This window comes from Lytechinus pictus, chromosome 17 (assembly GCF_037042905.1).
Source record: "Lytechinus pictus isolate F3 Inbred chromosome 17, Lp3.0, whole genome shotgun sequence".
Lineage (NCBI taxonomy): Eukaryota > Metazoa > Echinodermata > Echinoidea > Temnopleuroida > Toxopneustidae > Lytechinus > Lytechinus pictus.
Window position 1 is genome coordinate 23,510,959 of NC_087261.1, and position 22,218 is coordinate 23,533,176.

A 22,218-nucleotide genomic window follows, 5' to 3' on the forward strand; every position below is an offset into this window, starting at 1 on the left:
GGTATCTGTCGGATAAAATGGGACTTGTCGGATAAAACGTCCGACAAGTCCTTTCATGAAACGCTCCTCTGGTCTGCGTGAAATTATGTTCACGCATGGGAATAGTGCCTTTTTCATTTCAATACATTGGCACAGCACATTGCACAAATAGCACAGACTCAGTTTTCGAACTTATCCAAGCTAGGAAAACAACAAGATAGACCTGGAAACTTGACTGCAGGAACAACTGTATTTTTCCAGTAGATGCGGTATAAAAAAAAAAAAGGGCTTCTGACCGCAGTGAGACAAAATTTTGGGTGGAAAAAATCATGCTTTTGTTGGTGTTGTTTCTTTTGTCCTTTTGCAAAGCAAGTCTCCAATGACAAATTGACATGTGGGAGATTGTCTCCCCTATTGGAGAGAGTGAGAGTCTCCCATATTGGCCGTGCGCCTCTACTGTTTGAGGGATATTCATCATATTAGGGGGAATTGACTTCACATCGTTCAGTAGACAGGAATAACCGTCGTTTCTGGGGATTTATTCAACAATTTCTGACATTTTACTGTAATCCCCATTTACCGACGGTAGGGTGTACGTGTGGGCTCGCATGTGTTCTCATTCCCTCCCTTTTGTCAATTCACAGTCCAAAGTTTGATGTAATTTTACACATCGAATTTACAATCTAAGGATGTATAAACAACAAACTTTTAAAACTTGATATTCCAATATTTAAATACTTTAAACGATATAGATGAAAAAGGCATGAAAATTATACTTTACCGATGTTTAATTGGGTTGAACACGATAAAAATGGTCAAAATGGCAGCCAAACTATAAAATATTTACAAACGAACGGAGAGGGCGTCAACAATCACGAATGTGATATCGATATTGCTTTCGATATTATACGATCTGCTCCATATGCGAACGAAACCGAAGATAAACGATACTAGTTATACTAGTACTAGTACTAGTTATAATCGCGATATATCGATTCGAGACATTAAGTTAATAACGATAATGACGTCATTCAAGATGGCAACTTGCAAGAAAAACCGTCAGGTCAGGTGAAAATGTCTAGAGGCGCTGGTCCAAAAATTGGGATTGTCCCGGAAAACAAGGATATCCTCATAAACCAAGACAAATCATGTCTTGATAAATTGAGACTGTCCTTGTTTATGGGGACGTTTTTTTTTCACTTCCCCCTACGGGACAAAGAGAGCAATTACGGGAATTGAGAGTGCTAAAAATAGATTCAGTGACCTCAATTCCCCCCAGTTCACCGTCTATTTTTCATGACTTACTGTCTTCCCATAATCTTGTTATGAAACCCGATGGCCCGTATTCTGATAGCGTGGTTTAACTTAACCCTAGTCTAAGTGTGGTAATAAACTGCCATATTTAAACCTAGGTTTAAGTTTCGTATTCCGATAGCAAGGTTTAAGTTAACCCTGGTCTAAGTGTGGTAATAAATCCTCAAAAAGTTAAACTCGCGCAGGGGGTAGTTTAAGCCTGGTTTAAATCCAACAAATCATGGCCAACAATTTTTTTAGAATTTATGCCTATATTGCATTACAAGCTACTTCCTCAGTTTTTAACCGATTCTCATGAAATTTGGAACACACATTGTTCTCAAGGTAAGGAGGTGTAAGAAGTTTTTTTTTCCTTTTTTGGAGATTGTGTTGCCATGGCAACAGTATATTATGGCCAAAATTTTGCCGTTTAAAATACTTTCATCAGTTTTCTACCAATTCTCAAGAAAGTTGGCTCACTCATTGATTATGAGGTAAAGATGTGCAAGACACATTTTTTAATGTGTCGGAAATTGTGTTGCCATGGTAACGGTATATTATGGCAAAAATACTACTTCCTCAGTTTTTAACCAATTCTCATGAAATTTGGCACATACATTAGTCTTATTGTGAAGATGTGCAAAACATATGCTATGCCTAAAGTATATAATTGCGTTGCCATGGTAACAACATATTAAATATCGAAAATGAGGTGAAAAATTTAATTACTTTATAATTTTTAAACCATTTCTCATGATATTTGGCACATACATAAGTCTTGAGATGAAGATTTGCAAGACACATTTTTTGCATGTGTCGGAAATTGTGTTGCCATGGTAACGGTATATTATGGCAAAAACCATTTAAAAAATTTTCAATTCCAACTATTTTCTCAGTTTCAACCAATTCTCATGAAATGTGGCACAAACATTAGTCTTGATGTAAAGATGTGCAAAATATATTTTATGACTTTGTAAAAAAATAATGTTGCCATGGTAACAAATCAAATATCAAAGTTAGATGAAAATCAAGTGATTTGAACTACTTTATCAGTTTCCAACTGGTCAATTCTCTTAAAAATTTGGCACATACATTCATGTTGAGGTGAAGATGTCTAAGATATATTTTTGTCTGTATTAGAAATCGTGTTGCCATGGTAACAACATATTAAATAACGAAAATAAGGTGAAAATTTGGTAGTTCGAACTTCATCTTTTTTCAAATGCTCATAAAATTTAGCACACACATTAGTCTTGAGGTAAAATAATCTGCAAGACACATTTTCTCATTCATCAAAATGTGTGTTTGTATGGTAACTATACACACACCAAAATAAGATTAAGACAATGGTCAATGCTAACTGTTGTTTGGCTACACAGAAAACTACATGTAGCTGTAGGCTTAGTTCTAGTTTTAAGGGAGTGCTAGACCTCTAGATCTCGAACTACAGTCCCTAGCTTTAGATCTAGGCCTAGATCTAGATCCTTTAGATCTAGCAATAGAAATAATCCAACGTTAGATCTCTAGCCTAACGTTACTTCCTTTAAAGGCCTTACATTAGATCTACTGTAGACTAGCCTACATTTACTACTTTTTGATTTAGGAATCTACATTGAGCATGTTGAGAGTCTACAAATCTCTAGATCTAGACATATTACATGTAGACCTAGATTGTTATAGATCTAGTTCTAGGTCTAGATCTAGCCTAGGCCAGCGTTAGAGATTCCAGATCATACAGTAGACTAGATCAGCCAGTCCTAACATTAGGGCTACCGGCTAGGCTAGAAATAGAATCTAGAATGAATAGATAGCACAGACTAACCTTAGGCCTGGATCTAAATTCTTACATAAATCTAGGTCAGGCCTAGTCTAGTCAAGACTGAGCCGTTGGTCTAGGTTTAGGCCTGTTTTCTAGTCCTGGACCTGGAAACCTAAACAAGTCCCCCAAAATGTTTAAATAAAAAAAACTTCAAAGAAACAGATATGGACCTAAACAGGAGTAGAGAGATGTCTAGGACTAATTCTAAATTTTGCCAGGCCTAGTTACTTGGCAAGCAATGCAGCGATAGTCAGATCTAACGGGATTTATTTTAAAAATTCTGACATTTTACTGTCATATCACATTGCCTTGGTGAGAGAGGCCAACGTAGACTGTCATAGTTCAGCGGAACAACCAATGCAGAGACTGTTCAAAGCTTTTTGTCTACATGTATGTAAGAAGACAAATCAGATCTATTCCACTAGATCTAAGTAAGGTTAGAAAAGCAATCTATATCTATCCCTGTCCCAAGGGCAGGCTAAGCCAGTCTAAGTCCTGAATGTTGTTCTTAGCCTAGACCAATATGTAGCTTCAGTCTCGGTTGCTCCACTAAATAGACGGTACGTTTTGCTTCAGGAAAGTAAAAAAGTCAAAACAATGTTCAAAACTTCAATTCTCCTCCAAAAAAAGGAGTCCAAACAATTGTTGGCCTAGGCTAGTACTGAGTAGGGCCTATAGGCCTAATGTTAGACCCAAGACTACTCTCAAAAGTTACAAAAAATTTCTCTTACTTAAAGTTAGAATAATATTGTCGACCATTTAACTTATTGTTTTAGATCTAGGACTAGAGTCTAGACTCTAGTCTAGAGTGGGTGAGGGGAATCTAGTCAATTTAGATTTTGACAAACGTGAAAAGCAATAAATGGGACTGATACACAAAAAACTATGCAGGTCACTCGGTTTGGGATTGAAATGTTTTAGTAATTAAAAAATATAAAGATAATCTGAAAGAAAATTTCTTACCATATATGGGTGATGAATGTTTTTCTTTCACTACAATAGTTGTAATTAGTTTCCATAAAATCCAAATTTTTAAGAAAAAACAACTTTAGTGACATTTTTTCAACTTCGTTGCAGTCATCCCTGCAGCAGTAATTTACCACAAAGGTGCTAGTCTTGGTTAAAAGAGGATTATTATTTCCAAACAGAATTTAAACCCGGGTTTAGCCCAGGTTTAGTTAAACCTGGCTATCAGAATACCAAAATAATTAAACTACACTTAGACCAGAGGTGAGGTTTAGAGGAGGTTTAGTTAAACCAGGGTTAACTTTAGACTAGGGTTAAGTTAAACCTGCTATCAGAATACGGGCCGATATGTTTACATTGACTAGCACGCTTGATTGGTGTCGGCACTTGACAGGTGAATGAACTTTCCTAGATTTCTTGTGTGAAGAAATCCTTATAAACTGAGACAGTCCCTGTAAACTGGGACGATCCCAATTTTCTGACCAGCGCCTCTACTGTAGATGACAGATTTCTCAATCATCATGATCATCCAGAGGATTTTTTTCAATAACTCCGGCCCAAGGTTAACCCAGAGAGCTCCAGCCCGCGTAGCGGGCTGGAGCCCAGACGCGCAGTGTACAAACGGGCATTCAGGTGAGAGTACCGTGAAGTTTGGTCAATATCATTTACATAATACATAATTTAAACAGAAATTAAGCACTTACCACGATTGTATGGATGATAGTCTAACGAGTGGCAGTTTCCTGACATCGAGGCACAGACTGGAACCTCAAAAAACGATCAGTTCTGTCGCGGTAGCTCTCCTCTTTCAGAATTCAACACAAAATGGCCGATCGAGACCGAGGCTAGTATAGCACTAGCGCATATAGACTTTGTCAAATTCGCGCATGCGCCCTACACCCTCTCGAACGGCCATTTTGCTATGAATTTTGAAAGAAGGAGAGCCACCGCGACAGAACTGATCGTTTTTTGAGGTTCCAGTCTGTGCCTCGATGTCAGGAAACTGCCACTCGTTAGACTATCATCCATACAATCGTGGTAAGTGCTTAATTTCTGTTTAAATTATGTATTATGTAAATGATATTGACCAAACTTCACGGTACTCTCACCTGAATGCCCGTTTGTACACTGCGCGTCTGGGCTCCAGCCCGCTACGCGGGCTGGAGCTCTCTGGGTTAGCCCAAGGTATGCAATTACTTAAGTTATTTATATTTCCCTGATAATGGAAACCATGAAACTTTCAATTTTGCTTAAAAAACAGTTTTAAATCGCGATCTATAAAACGCTAGTTCACTATACGTTGGCTGTAGGTACGGGGCCCCATCCCCTTCAGTCTATGTATGGTGAGTGGAGCCAACGTAAACTAGTTCAGCGGAACAACCAAAATACAGAGACTGAAGCTTTTGGTCTAATCGTTCAGTAAGTTTCTTCTCGTATGACTTTATTTTATAAATCGACGGTCTCCTCTACTCTGTCGAGCTCTTGTGAAATTCGCGGGAGTTTGTTGCAATTTTGCATGCGCTGTGCCTTCAATTTACCTGTACACGACGGCAGTAATATACACCCATGGGTGCGTTTAAACATAACTTAAGTACGACAATACACCAGGCGGTGGACTGTACTGTTTCAGAAGAAGAAGAAGGCTTCAGAATACGGGCCTATATTTCCCACGTAGACACTCTAACTTAGATTACAATGTGTGGGACTGGGCTTAACGCTAGGGGACAAAATATCAGGTGAACTCACTTTAACACTTTTACTGGATCTCCGTATTTATCGTAAACCAATGATTTACAGGACGGAATCGATGAGAAGTATCTAAATTCTAAAAATGGTGCACGCAATGCTTGAAATCTTGAAATGTTCCCTGATTTTAAAATCCATCTCGCACATATCTTGAGGCTCATGGGCGCTGCCATCTTGGATTTGTGTTTGCGGAAGTGGAGAACACCCTCTCGCGGTTGATTTTGGCAAACGCGGGAAATTTAGTACGGGAAACTTTCGGCACAACATTACAATCTTTTTCGATTGATTCGAATTCACTGCGTGTGGCGCGGACCACTTTTAATATTTCTTCTGAAGACAGAGAGGTATTTCATCCAGATTTATCATTAACATGGAATTCTCAGAGAACACCACGAAGAAGAGGATCAAGAAGGAGTCGTTCATTGACAAAACCAAAGAACCCCATTTGCTGTTTTATCGGATTCCACCAATTGAGAACATTTCCCTCAGTGAATTTGAGGATCTTGCTAAACGAAGATTGGCAGGTAAGTCGGCGATTTCTTGCTTGCAGTTTTCAAGCGCAATGTACGCGCAATTCCCATGATTGTTTGATAAAATAGAGACACCAATAAATGCAATAACTTAAAAAACATAGGGGCCTACTTTTTATATTATTTTTGCTGACGATAATTAATACTTTTTGGAAAATATTGAAAGCGATGACAAATTAAACAAAAAAAAGAGAAAATTCTACGGACCTTGAAATTTGAATGAAGCCCGCAAGAGCTACCCTTCGTTTGTCAATAAATCATAATGTTTCACCAAAGTCTTTACAGTAAAAAGACTGGACACTTTGCCGACTTCGCGTAACGCTTTGCATCGATTTACGTGTAAAATAGTTTTTGTGCCTAGTCTTTCCCTCTACTTGTACAAGTTGTACTATTTGTACTTGTAGTGTCTTTGATATGAAGATAAATCGCACGCCCTCTTTAGCTAATTAGACAAAAAATTTGGGAAATAGAAGCAAACTCCGTATTTTGTCAACGAGAAGAAAAATCAACGCTTAAATGATTGAGGGATAGGCTATATCATATTAGGGGGAATTGACTTCACATCGTTCGGTAAGTTTCGTAGGACTTGATTTTATAAATCCTCTTCTGAAATTCGCGGGAGTTTGTTGAAATTTTGCATGCCTTCAATTTTCCTGTACACAGCAGCAGTAATGCACCCATGGGTGTCTCAATGGCTGCCTGAATTGATGATGCTCTGGAGCAGAAATTTAGGCTGAAAAAAAGGGTCGAGCGTGGCACATACATGTACATACAAACAATGGCATGCTGAGTAACCCCCCCCCCCCCCCCCCCCGGGACGAAGAGTGCAAGAACATGATATGAAGGAAGTTAAAATCGAATGTGTTAGGGTCCAGACTCCAGGTCAATTTTTTTTTTTTTGGGGGGGGGGTGAATGTACTATTCTCACAACTGCCTAACGTTAACTGTTTAGCCCAAATGTTAAAGGTCTAGTCCACACAAGAAAAATATTGATTTAAATCTAGAGGAAACTCCAACAAGCATTTAAAAAAATGCTGAAAATTTCATCAAAATCAGATGAAAAATAATAAGAAAGGTATTTTAAAGTTCAACTTATTTTTCACAAAATAGTTATATTAACAAGTCAGGTCTAGATCTCACTATAACATAAGAAAAGTAAAAAAAAATAATTATTATTGTTGAGTGATTTCCCTTTAATTTTGTTTTTTTAGTTCTGAAGCATGTTGAGTCTGTTGGTATCCGGCATGTCAAAGGAAGTGAGGAGTATAACGAAAGAATGGACAAAGAACTAAAAAAATTGATGCCCATTGCCCACAAGAAGGTATTGTAAATATTCACAACTGTTTAATAGTTCCAGAGAGAGAGAGAGGCCTGATTTTCATGAATCTAGTAATATTTCAATGATGATGATGGTGCTGATGGTGATGATGATGATGATGATGACGGAGATGATGGGGAGGGTTTGGATAGCATTCACAGAGAGAGAAGGGGGGATCCTGTAATGCATGAACTGAGTCATAATGATATTTTAACTATGATTATGATAGGGATGATGATGATGATGATGATGAATTGATGAGTATGGAGATGAAGAGGATGAGGGGGTGGAGAGGGGGGATACTGTGATGCATAAACTGAGTCATAATGATATTTTTACTATGATTATGATAGGGATGATGATGGTGATGATGATTTATAATGATAATAATGAGGATTCTGACAGTGATGATGGAGATGATAAAGATGATGATGATGACTGATGATGATAAGGATGAAAATGATAATGACGATAGTGGTGATAATGATGATGGTGACGATGATGATGATGATGATGGTGACAGTGATGATGATGATGATGGTGATGATGATGATGATGATGATGATGATGATGATGATGATAGCAATAAGGGATTATGAAGATGGGGAAGGCGATGATAGCAGTCAAGGGTTTACGATGGTAGGGTGGGTGTGATGATGATGCAGGAAAGAGACTATAGGCCTATGGTGACCGCAATCATGATGCTAACATGTTGCTGCTGACTGTTGATGATGCAACAACTTTCTCACAGTTATGCTCTGGAACCCAAGCCACAAACAACCAAACAAATATTGCATCAATGTTTAATAAATAAATATTTTCCATTGTAACTTCTTTTTTTATATTCTACCATGACAGATGAGTGGGGAAGACTTGGCAGCTCACAAGAGAGATGATCGGATCTCCCATTTCATCTTGAGGTTGGCTTACTGCAGATCGTAAGTTGAATACAAAGGGTTACTCTTTGTTTAACCCATTGTAGACTAGCTGAGCCCATATCTAATCTATCTCGGCTCTTTGGAAGATTTATAAAGACTTTGAGGGTTAAAAATAGTATCTTTAGTATAGTTGTGGGAATGTAAAAACATTTTGTTAAATTTTCTTTACATCGTAAACAATATAGGCCCTATTGGACAAATCTCAATTATAGTTCATGTAGATTAAGTAAACTTAGAATATGTCCATCTCCATGCATACAAATGTGGCTCAGAATGGTGTCATTTTAGGATAAAAATTGGTTTTATTTCTATGTCATAATTGTGATACTGGTATAGATTTAACATTGGATGTGCAATACACATTCTTTTTGCATTAACTACGTGTAACTTCTTAATTAAATCTGTTTAAATAATCATCACTAACCTACCATTTAAAGATAACAATTGTTTTGATAAGATACGAGATGTTAGTCAAAAGAACCGATGAGTTGTGTTTCACATTTCATATATTTTTTTAGGCTCTACATGTACCTTTTTGTTTCTTCTAATGGTGCTTTATAGGGAAGACCTCAGGCGATGGTTCATCCAGCAAGAGCTTGATCTGTTCAGGTATCGATTCCTGAGGGAATACAGTGAATCTGTCACGCAATTTCTGGCTGAGAACAAACTTCATTACACTCCAGTGAGTAGAGCATTAATTAATTTTCTTGTACATCATATCCATTGATTGAAATGATTTTAAGGAGTGGGAGGGGAAAGAGGTAGGGGTTTAGAGAAGCACCTTAACCCTTTGAACCCGAAAAGCCGGAATACCGGCTTCACCGTGAACGCGCATATACCCGGAATACAGGCTTCAAGTCGTGTGATTGGAAAGCAATTGTTTTTAGATATCAATTAATATTTAATACAGATATTTTGTCGATAACTTCAGTTTATAATTTCATGGATGAATGGCTTCCATTTATAAAGTTTTACCGTAAAAATGACCAAAATATACTGCCCTACCAAGGAGATTCGTGCGATGATACATGGTGATGTGTATACGGACCGTGCATAAGCTACTTTTGAATTTACTTCTGTCAAAGCAATAATTTTGAGACAAAATTTGAGATTATAGTTGGTACGGGTAGCTATAAAACATCAGCCGGGCCAGGCCGGGACCAGCAGAGTGAGGTGCCGCTGACATAGCAAGGCTCATTTCAAACGTCATATGTTCTTTCATTTTTGCTGATAGTGCCCAAATAATTCAAGGTGAGGGTCACGACCGTCCCAATTAATTCAGAGTTCAAAGGGTTAAGCACACATATTCTTGCCAACTAAATGCTAAAGGCAGAGGGATTGTAAAAACACAATAGTCTTGTAAACGACAGCGAGCTAGGGGAGGGGGAAGAGGGGAAGGAGGTATAAGAGAAACCTTTAATCACACATATTCTTACCAACTCAATGCTGAAGGCAGACAAAAGTCTTGTACATGTAAATGAAAGAGATGGAGGGGAAAGGTGAAGGAAGAGAAAGGGGGAGGGGGTAGAGAAACTCCTTATTCCTGCCACCTCAGTGCTGAAGGCAGAATGATTATAAAAGCAAAAAAAAGTCTCATAAATGAAAGAGATCAAGGGAAAAGTAGAATTGAAGAAGACGAGGAATAATTAGAAATGCTGGGATCGGTATTTTTTTCAAGAACTGGAGTTGAATAAAATAATAAGACTTTAAGTGATGGTGGAAAACTATGAGATTTAAAAATGGAGAGGCGTAGTAACCCATGTTCAAACAACGAAAAAGGATACTCCGGCAGATGGATGGATAGAAGTACACTGTATGATACCAATTTTTTTCTGTAGATATATAAACATATGTCTTGAAACATTGCTGTTATTTTCACTTTTATCTTACAGATCCCTGAGAACGAGAAAGATGCATTGAATGAGAAGTTGGTGAGATCTTCAGCGGGGATCAGCGCATCAATGATGGCCCATACAGACTTCTTCAAGGTTCCCTTCACCGAGGCCCTGGACCTTGTCAGAGGACGAAAGGTCTTCATTCAGAAGGTTAGACCATTGTTTAAGATGATGAGGAACCACTGGCATTAATTCTTTGGGTTTTTTTTTCAGGGCGTTGCCAATTTTCTATGTGGCACATTTCAAGAAAAAGAAGGCGATCCAAGCCAAAATCCTTGGATGGTCTTGGACCAGGCATTTTATAAAAATATATTTATTTATTCATTTAAAATCTGTTACATTGGAAAAGCTTTAATACTGCATTCAATGGGGATTGTCCAGGGGTCTTTTGAGGGCAATTCGGGGGCAAAAGTGCTTAGTGAGTGACTTAAAATGGATTGAACAATGACCAAAGTGAGAGAGTAAACAAGTAATTGCATAGGTGAGGAAATGAATAGATGCTTTGAAGAGTGAATGGATTAAATGACTATAAAATGAATATAAACGTTTGTATAGTGAGTGAGTGAGTGAGTGTGTGAGTGAGTGAGTGAGTGAGTGGTGAGTGAGTGAGTGGATGAATTAATGAATGAATGAATGAACAACTGAAGATAATTAGAGCAGCATTGAATAGTAAATTATGAGATATACAGGAGTAAATTGGCACTAATACCATTTCTTTCATTCTCTGGGGTCCTTTTTTTTTTCTTGCAGGGATATGCCTTTGTACCTCACAGTGAGCTGGTGTCCATCGTTCTGACTGCTTTCAGGTCTCATCTATCACAAAGCCTTGCTGTAAGTTCTTTTTATTTTAATCATTCAAACAGAATCTAATAAAATGACTACCCTTGGCTCTGAAATTAGGGGACACACCGTTTGCTCCGGTCTTAATATCTCAGTGGGCATAGGGATAGAGTTTTTGGTTCAGAATAATGTAAAGATAAGTATAAGGGGTTATTTGTTTTGGAGGTTAGGTTAAAATTATGTTTAGCTTAATTTTTATAAATTATAGTGGGGAACAGATTGTTAAGGATATTAAATGGATATCTATTGAACAAAGAAGGGACTATTTTTAGCAAACTTGATGTATAAATGTATCATGGAATTGCCCCATCTCGTGTATATAATAGTATTAAAATGGTTTGTGAAAGACATGATGTTAGAACACGTGATTATAATACACTAAATGTTGTTCCACCTAAACCTAATATTGAATGCTTCAAGAAATATTTTATGTTCTCCACCGCACGGGTCTGGAACAATTTGCCAGATTCGCTTACGAATGCAATTTTTAGTTTCATTAAATTCTTTCAAATTATCCTTTTAAAAATGTATTTCTTATGATACTATGTCAATTTTCACCTCACATTGGCTGTCATACACAATTATTACGAGCACATATTAATGCATTTCTATTTTCATCTTTCCTTACTTTTCATGTTATTACCGATATACCCTTCAGTTCTTTCTGGATAGTATTTTTTTAACCAATGTTTTTGTCTATGATAACCCTTTTCTTTATCGTAATATACAATTCCCTTATTCCTCCTTAACATTGATGTTACGTTGCTATAATTTGTAATTAGACATACATTAATACCTTATTGATATTGTTTCACCCAATTTTCTATATATTTCCTATAATGCCATAATTAATTCATTACTATTTCTGAAAATATAGTACATTTTATGATGTTTAGTAAGCAAATAATATTCACTGAATTCCATGGGTGTATGTAAACCTTTGGCCTCAACTTTAGATCAACAAAATTTGCATTACAGATCTAATGCTTTCAGATTTTTTTTTTGGGGTAGATCACTGCGAGAGGAGTACCCCACTTGGAGGAAGATGGCCGCCTCCTTCCGATGCTCAATAATCTAAGCAAGCAGTACTTGGGCCAGGACTACAGTAGCAGTAAAAGGTCTGGGAATTCAGCGATCAACCTTGAAGACATAGAAAAGGTAATATCAAATGGTGATATGGATCCTGATTGGCTGAAATCTATCACATGACCAGTCAATAATTTATCAACGACTGATACTAATGACTACTTAGGTTGGTCATGAGTTAGAGAGAATGATTGCTTGTTTGTTTGTTCACATCACCGTCTTACAAAACATATATCAAGGGCAATGCACACCTTGCGAGTGGTCTAGTTCAACCCAATTTTGGATCAGATAGCTTTTTTATGAAAATATGAATGCATCAAATATTTTGATTTGAGGTTCAAATTAAACTCTTAGAATACTAATACCGAAATTTTGGACTTCATTCTTAAGTAAAGGGGAGAAGTTGAAGACCCTGATTCATTGTTTCAACATTGACACCAAACTTGACATGTTTTTTTGTTTATTTCTCTCTTACTCTCACTGCTTTTTATATTAAACCCCTATCAGGTTTTAGAGCTAAGCAAATGGTCTATGTTCATAAAGTTGCTTTATCTATAAATTCTTGGTTGTATACTGTTTAATCTAATTATGTGAAATTGTGTGCTCTATTTTTCTGTTGACAATCAATTTTGAATAAATTTGAATTTTCATTTAGGTTTGGGAGCCTGATCAACATTTTTTTGTTTACACCGCACTTCTTAGCACTAACACCAAACTTAAAATCACCAACCTTTCGCCTTTTCTTTTTATTTCTCAGTACTCCAAGCAGTCATTCCCGCTCTGCATGCGCCAGCTCCACATGTCACTCCGGGAACACCACCATCTCCGTCACGGAGGCAGGATGCAGTATGGGTTATTCCTCAAGGGTATCGGGATGACCCTGGAACAAGCCATGACCTTCTGGAGGTCAGAGTTCACTCGTATCATGGATATGGACAAGGTAAAAGAACTAAAAAGCTCATGTTATTTTAGCTGTGTTTTTATTTTACTGAAATCTCACTAGACAAGCCTTTTAAAATTTTCTTATTGATAGCGTAGTGGCCCAGTGGATTAGTCTTCTGACTTTGAAACAGAGGGTCGTGGGTTCGAATCCCAGCCATGGCGTAATTTCCTTCAGCAAGAAATTTATCCACATTGTGCTGCACTCAGCCCAGGTGAGGTGAATGGGTACCCGGCAGGATTAATTCCTTCAATGCATGATCGCTGAAAGGCAGCTCGAGCTAAAACCGGGGTAATAATAATAATAACAACGCGCCTCGGAATAGAATATTTCTAGATAGATGGCGCTATATAAATGCCTATTATTATTATTATTATTATATCTTGGGGTCCCCATGGACTGATTCCCACCAAATTTAGGTTTTGGGGTTTTTTCATCATTCTCTACCAAAATATGGTACACTGTATAAAAAATGCTGATATGCAAAAGGTGAAAATCGATGACGTCACTTTCCGGTACTCTATTTGGTCTAATTGCTCTAGCTACAATACACTTTGTCTTACACTCTCCGTCTGATTTTACAATGAATCAAGAAAAGATTTCAAGATCAAACATGAATTCCTATGGTTGGAGACCTTCCTCACATAGACACATCAAAACTTAAGCCCAGCACACACTATGCAATACGATACAGCACAATTTTTTATTAAATCGCATTTTGCATTACATAATAAAGTTCCGAAAGTAAAATTATGTCATTTTAAGTTCGGCATAATGCTTAATTTCTATTTCATTAGTCCAGCCACTATTCTAAACTCTGATCGCTAAGATTATATCAGTTGGAAGGTTCATATCAAATGTTATTACAATTTCTTTGAAATTCCGTTCCCAACAAATCGCATAGTGTGCGCCGGGCTTAGCCACACATCTGAAGGGATCCTTATAGTACTGTGAACAAGAAAAGTTGATACCTACGTTACTTGGATATCTTGTCATTTTTGGACCCAACCTGACGGAATTTCCCAATTGTCTCCTTGTACAGTTTGACAAGCAATATTCCTACAACATCCGCCATAACTATGGCAAGGAGGGAAAGCGACAGAACTACACACCATACAGCTGTATGAAGATCATCATGAGCAGTGCACCAGGACAGGGAGATTACCATGGTAACGTTTTAATCATAGAAATACAAGCAATCCTTGGAGGAGATGATTCACAAAATAGTCAATTTCAACTAAAAATGACATAAAAAATGTTTGATAGCATTGTCTTATAATGTGTTTCTGAAGGACCATATGCATCAGTGAACACTTTTATTTAAAAATATGGTTGATTTTCATGTTTGGTTAATTTTTCAGGATCACACAATACCTGGTATTGACAATGATATATAAAAAGTGAAATGGAAGACATGTATCATCTCTGTACTTTTCTTTTTCTTTATCCAAAAGAAATAATAACCTGTGGATGTATGAAATGACCATAGATGTAATAAACCTAAATAAATGACCATGTGTGTATGTATCAATGAAAAATATGTGCCACTATATTTCTGGTAGAATATGTGCACACATGCTGATACACTGTAAGTTAGCAAATTAAACGTGACATTCCTGCTGGGTGGCAGATATTTTTCAAAGCAGTTCTGGTGCACAGTCCTATATGTGCATATAAAATATTGTATTTTCAGTGTGTTACAACAAAGTTCGGTCAACGTAAATGTAGGAGATCTACAATGACATGATGACAATTTCATGCCCTTGTCTTTGTAGACTTTCTGATAAATCAATCAATACTACTTTGGTTCAGTTGCAATCCATAAACTGGTCTCTTTTAATGTCTTCAGGTTGTCCATTCCGTCATACCGATGGTGCCTTGTTGAAGCAGAGGCTCTCCACCTTTGGACTCGCACAGAATGGTGTCGAGCAGGTTAGTTTACTTCATTGGAAGAAAAAAATGAATGAATTTTATGTTTCTCAAGGTAAACAACTTCAGGGTTCCCAGCCCATCAGGGAAATCAGGGAAAATTATTTTACCTTTTTCCAGTCAGGGAAAAATCAGGGAATTTGGTAAAAAATACCTCAAATCAGGGGAAAATGCCTTAAATGAGGAAAAAATCAGGGAATTTTGATCAGCCCAAAAGTTGAAAGCACGGTAGTCAGTCAGACTCTGTTATATTTTGTTGCATATCAAAACAACATCCATTGAATGACTGGTTATTGTGGTACTAATTAGTTTTACATTATTGTTTTTATACTGAAAATACATGTAATTCACTGCAACAACTTGAAACATGCGAAACTGGGAATGTGTTCAAATAATTATCAGGGAATTTTTAAACTTCATCAGGGAAAAATCAGGGAATTTTAAGGTGCAACCCTAAGAGGGGTTTGCATGGACTATGCTAATTCAGCTCACAATAGCTTTTGATTGGTTTATTGTAAAGAAAAGCTTTGCGTGAACGCAGTACGATGCGATGCACACATCACTATCGTGTATGTGTCTATGAACAATAGACTTAATACACTTTGTGTGAGTTGTGAATGAGATGTGACTTGAGTCGAAGTTGACAGCCCCCTGTATGTGACTCCAGTCGCACAAAGCAGGCAAAGAGTTAACTCTGGTGTTAGTCAGAATGATCTGAATTCCCTTATTGAAAATATGAGAAAATCTCCAACTTAATTCTGCGAACTTTTAATATTTGCATTTGGCTTCCTTCTTCCAGGTCATGGAGCTGGTCAAAGGCCATCACTATCAACTGGCTTGTACCAGATACTTTGAGCTCTCGCACAACGTTCCAGAAGCGGAGTTCCTTCTGAACCATCCTAACCAATACTTTGAGGAGAGTCTGAAGGTCAGAGGAGGAGGCACTGGGAGAAAAGAAGGTAGGTGTTTTTTTTTTTATCATGAGGATATTGATGATGAGGATGTTGATGACAGCAATGCAGTAGTGTTATGTTTGTAGTTTTCAATATATTATCATTATCATCATTACTATCATCTTCATTCCCGTCACTGCCATCACCATCATCATCTTCATTATCATCATCATTACTATGAGAGGTGTTGTGGCTTTGTGCATAAGTCTCTTTTGAACTTGAATCACAACGTCCGGGGATCAAATCACACTGTAGCACTTGCATCCTTTGGCAAGGCATTTATACATTTGCCTCTCTCCACCCAGGTGTACTGGGTATGCAGTAGGAAGGAATTTATGAATGCACGAGTGTCCAATCAGGGTAGCCATGCCAGAATAATAGTATGCATCACTTAGAAAGATTTTAAGCTCTATAAATGATGCATATTGTTATTACATGTACAGTATATAGCAATTTAGAGGTGCCGATTATCTAATTGTCAATTCAGTGGGACACCATGGCCCCATCTTACAAAGAGTTACAATTGATTGGATCAATCGTAACTCTGGAAATCCATCAGTGTCATAGTTTTTTATACAGGAAATTTCAAAGTGTCCTTTAAAACAAAGGAGAACACACAAAATTGTCAAGAAATCAATGAATTTATGGATATACATTCATATCTAGAAAAGTTTTTGAACATACATGCATTTTTCTAGTTGACATTGCTGGCTTTCCATAGTTGCGATGGATTGGAACAATCACAACTCTTTGTAAGATGGGGCCCACATGTTTCCCCGGCTTATAAGCTTCAGCTCCTAATGGCAATTGTTGCATTCAAAGAATTAATTCTGTTGGGTGCCCATTCACCTCGCCTGCGTTGAGTGCAGCACGGTATGGGTCAATTTCTTGCTGCCTTGGTTGGGGTTTGAATCCACGACCCTGTTTCAAGGACCAGAGACTAATCCATTGGACTACATTATACAATGCTCACCTTTATCACCGTCAACACCATGAAATAAGACACTTAATTCTGAAAGTTTTGTATGAAAAGGTGATGATGATGATGCACAGCATTTGTATAGCGCCATGTATCTGTCAAAGACATTCAAAGGCGCATTGGAGGAGCCAGCCAATCTGGGTCGCCAAGAAGGGCGCGCACACAGAACTGTGACCCGCAGGTCACTCCTCCCGATAACTGGTTGGGGAATGCAGGTGGACCACTACACCGGGGTTTCTCCCTACTCTTATTCGAATAGTGCAGTGGGTTCTTAACGTGCAAAGGTGGTGATTCTCCTCTACACGGGGCCTCCATTTAATTTCCTCTCCGAGGGACGGAGTGTTTTCCACTGTAACATAGCCTGCATCTATGAAACATGGGAGAGACGTGAAAGGTGATGATGAAGACAATGGCAGCAGCAATCATGTTTAGGTATCGTCAACTTTGTGGTCATTTTCATCCTCTGCATTCCTACCATCACCTTTGACCCCACTTTTATGACATCACTATCACTACCATCATCATTATCATCGTTACTATAATCATCGTCATGGCCATGAGCTTATTCATAATCGCAATCATCGCTTTTATCATTATTACAATTGTCACTGTTACAAATATCATAAAATCATTATCTGATCATCATAACTATTATCTTCATCATCATCATTGCTCTCATCATCGTCATCATCATTATTACCCTCATCATCATCATCAAGCTCATCATCGGCATCATCATCATAATTACTCTTAGAATCTTCCTCCTAATCATTACCAGGTCATCATCATTACCTTTGTCATCATTATTTAATACCCCCATCATCATTACCCTTATCATCATCATTACCCTTATCATCATCATTACCCTCATAGTCGTCAGTACTATCAAATGGTATGTGCACAAGTTTAATATGGTTCTCTATTGGATCACTGCAAACTCCCAAAATTCCATATGTTTTCTGCCTTTAACAGGCTGTGCCTTTGTCTAGGAAATCTTCATATGAGCTACATATCAAGGTTCTTTTACAGGTTTCACGTTTCCACTCTTAAGTGACATCCGGATGTGCCATTTATTTCCTTGTTTAGAGAATCAATACAAACCCTTCAAAACCCTACTCCTTTTGCTGTGAAATTATCATTTCCAGGGCAACACAGGGTATCATTAAAGGGGAAATGAGTAGATATTAAGGCTACTTCATTTCCCCCCCCCCCCAAAGAAAATATATCAGTCAATAATACACCACGCTACACACTCCTTTGTATATTCTTCTATCTTATTCTCCATTCCTACTCTTTTTATTTTTCTTTCCCCTTTAAAATGTCACTTTGGTCATCGCCCCCCCCCCCTCATCTCAAAACTGTGACTGGCCATTGCTTTGAGAACAGTCTGGTTTGTCAAATGATATGGATTTGCATCACTATGTTGTAAAACAATATGCATCATTTTGCACACGCATTCAATAAAGCACACCCGGTCCCTTGGAGATGTGGAGATGGTCCGCAAACCCTTCCATATGCGTTGGATGTGTTATAATTCTACATACATGGTCTGGCTGATACGTATGCATTTCTTGTCACACATCAATAAAATATCAGTAGTAGGCCAGTAATTTCAGCTTAATTTAGGATTTATTGTATCAAAATAGTGTTAACATCCATACATGTCTTACATGTACTTCTACAACATACTTTATGGTACTAAAATACTTTGCAGTCAGAGAAACGTTTGAAAGAAAGCAGCAATATTATTCTACACAAACTTTTTGCCAAACCTGTACACAAGAGCATATTCATATTTAACATACAGTAGAATAGATATTTCTTTATCAATGTGAACAAAAGGAACCATTTGTTGTGTTTTCCCTACTTTGTTTATAATAAATTAAAAGTGGCATTCATTAGCCTCAGTAACTTGCATATTCTTAGAAGGAAATTGAAATCAGTAAATTCCTCAAATTGGCCATACAAAGGAAAACATATATTCAAAGTGGCATACATGTATTTGAACTTCTCAATATGCCTTCTTTCAAATTACGCTTATTCCCCTACAAAATTTTGATATAAAAGTGTACATGTTAACAAAAAAATAATAATCAAAACACAGTCCAAACGAGGAGATTCTATACTGGCCATTTCCTGGTTTAGTAGGAAATGTCGATATTGGCGAAAAGAATGACCTAACTATCAAAACCAATCAACTCTTTGAAAGAGTAGATCGTAAAACTGCAGGGAGATCGTTTGGTTTTGATTGTCAAGATATGTTTCATATTCCTGACAATCGCTCCAAGGTTGCTTTTCGAATCATGGAAGTAATTTGTCTTTTTCACATCATTAACAAAGATAAACCTATGTATAATGATCAATCCATATCTTAGTTTTACTTTCAATTCAAAGAAGAGATGACCTATTAAACTTGAAAGAACAGTGTGACAGTGTGAACTAGGGAGACAATCACACTGCTGCTTGTAGTGATTTACCCCCCCCCCCCCCCGAAATGCTCAAGAGATCCCTGGAATATACACGTACAATGTATGAAAGAGCTCTGGAAAATCCCCAATTCACTGCAATGTAAAAGTTTTTCTTAATGTTACAGATTTAGACAGTACATGTAGGCTGATATCCTCAGAAAAAAGAATAACTTATTGCCTGGGGTGAACACATGTGTGGTCACTACGTGAAAGTGATCACACTAACAGTCAGCAAGAGCTAAATTACATAGAGTTTACATTGACAAGTTATAAAATTTCAAAGAAATACAATTTAATTTACATTCAGAATCAAAGCACATCGCAGCAGGTTGCATTATGTGAACAGGCTTCAGCGAATGGTTGCACATTTCCCTACATTGCATGTAGGGGGTTTTGCACCATGATGAAGAGTGAAATCTAGAACACAGTAAATGTATCAAAAATGCATGTAAAAAAACAAACAGCTGGGAGGCCTTTGTCGAATATTGGTGAACCGGAACAGCAATTTCGTCCCAAGTTTCGGAGCTGATAAATTATTGCAAATATGTCATATGCCGAGAGTCCAGGACGAAATTGCCGTTTTGATTGACCAACTCTTGACAAAGACTTCTTGCCTGCTCTTTGTCATGAAGGGCATTTGACAATATATTTTCTATGCTCCTGCAAGCGTTCTGCATGGCAGTGCAAAAACTCTGTACTACAGTAACTTCGACTGCAAAACTGACAAGAGGCATCTGAGGTTATAAACATGTGCTACATACATATGGAAAACTGAAACAACATGCCCTGTCATCGTGTAGAATGAGATTTTTTTTTTTGGCAAGGTATGATAGGAGCTCTTGGCTCGTTGATACATGTATGTCCTGTCCTTGATGCTATGACTTGGAATGCATCCAGAGCAAAGCTTTTTTATGGTTAGGTGATCACATGATAATGATGATATTAAATTGAAAACCATTACCCAACAAAGCGTGATCATATTTCAGAGTTGGATTCAGACAATCGTAAAAAATTTCTTGAAAAACACCGACAAACATGTACTCTTTATTACATTGTTGAAATTCCATTGTCATTTTCATTAAAAAATGACTGAAACTTTATAATTTTCTAGGTTTGAAATTCAACACTACCCATATGAGTTGTATGTGTATACATAGACTTTCCAGCAATGCTACCAACTACATTGCAACCTTGAGTGTAAAGAATGCAGCCAGCAGTTGCACAATCTGATTGTGCTATTTACTCTAAATGTGAAAAAAATTCCCAATGTCAAGTCAATTCTACATCGGTTCCATGATAACCCCCCCCCCAAAAAAAAAAAAAGAATAATAATAAAAAAATAACAATACTTAATACCCCTTCTGGAATCTAGTTTAAAAAGTTATGTACATGTACATGTAAGACATGGAAAAAATGATGATTACTTTTTTCTCTCTTACATGTATTTCTTCACAAATGTTTAAGGAATATCTAAAGATATGGGGAGATCGTTGTCTTCATTCGTTCAAGATAAAGTTTTGTGGCTTTTTTTTCCCTTAGAAAATATTTCCCCCTCTATTGTCTTTGAACACATCAATGTTCAGCTATTAAGGATATCATGAAGAATACAAAAATATAATATTGTTATCATACCAGTGGTTGCCTGTTAATAAACATTTTATCTAAAAAAATCAAAAATTGGACAGCTCCGAAATATCGTGATTGTTGAATTATTTCCTAATCATATGTGCCAACTTTCTTTTCCCTTAAAGGCATACTCTAGGCTGAAAATAATTACATGTATATCCAAATATAGAGTAAAATTCACCCCAAAATATGCTGAAAATATCAAAATCTGATGATATTAGGAAGTTATTTAATTTAAACTAGCAATATTTTGTGAAAACAGTTATACATAGTATGCACATCGTCATGAAACATTCATTAGGTGGGATGACAATGTCGCATCCCCACTCTCCTTAAGTAGTGTTTTTATATTTTCAGACATGTGTGTGATATGACTCCCGTGACATCAATTTGCTCTTTCAACATTCATCAATTCATGCATAGACCAAAATCTTCATTGTATTTACAGTCTGAAAATTTTCTTTATCTGTTCAAATCATATTATTTTTAGCCTGGAGTACCCCTTTAAAGATTTATCTACTGGAATCAAGACTGTTTTTAGACTACCGGTATACAGTATACTGAGTTTGCGATCAAATACAGCCTCATTTGAACTGTAATAGAAATTTGTTTAATTTGAGAAATTGGATTTTAACAGCTTTACATTGTGTGCATTGCAAGTCAACAGAATGCTTTCAGCCACAGCTTACAGTACACTTTGTGTAATATCGTTATGAAAATTAAGATTAATATCAATACACAACGCCTAAATTCGTAATACTTTTTGAAAGTACATTTACAATTTTTTCTGTTATGGAGAGTGTAACTCAAAATATGTCCATATCAATGTCAAACAATATATTACATGTATAAAATGAAATTATATATCCCCCAAAAAGTACAGTACGGTATATAATAACGCACACTGAATTCG

The 22,218-nt window shown here is 37.0% G+C and overlaps 1 protein-coding gene across 1 annotated transcript; it reads left to right on the top strand.

Annotated features, from left to right (window-relative positions):
- The first annotated feature begins 6,026 nt into the window (after positions 1–6,026).
- On the top strand, positions 6,027–20,989 carry LOC129280072 (DNA primase large subunit-like). The gene is made up of 11 exons (XM_064111792.1): positions 6,027–6,327; positions 7,545–7,654; positions 8,510–8,589; positions 9,151–9,271; positions 10,482–10,634; positions 11,235–11,315; positions 12,336–12,482; positions 13,168–13,350; positions 14,393–14,519; positions 15,200–15,282; positions 16,079–20,989. Exons 1-11 carry the CDS (start codon positions 6,174–6,176, stop codon positions 16,316–16,318), a joined length of 1,479 nt encoding a protein of 492 aa, XP_063967862.1. The 5' UTR covers positions 6,027–6,173; the 3' UTR covers positions 16,319–20,989.
- The last annotated feature ends 1,229 nt before the right edge of the window (positions 20,990–22,218 follow it).

Coding starts and splice junctions, on each gene's coding strand:
- LOC129280072 (XM_064111792.1), top strand. CDS start 6,174: ATGGAATTCTCAGAGAACACCACGAAGAAGAGGATCAAGAAGGAGTCG. Junction 7,655..8,509: donor TGCCCATTGCCCACAAGAAG/GTATTGTAAATA, acceptor CTACCATGACAG/ATGAGTGGGGAAGACTTGGC. Junction 10,635..11,234: donor GAAAGGTCTTCATTCAGAAG/GTTAGACCATTG, acceptor TTTTTCTTGCAG/GGATATGCCTTTGTACCTCA.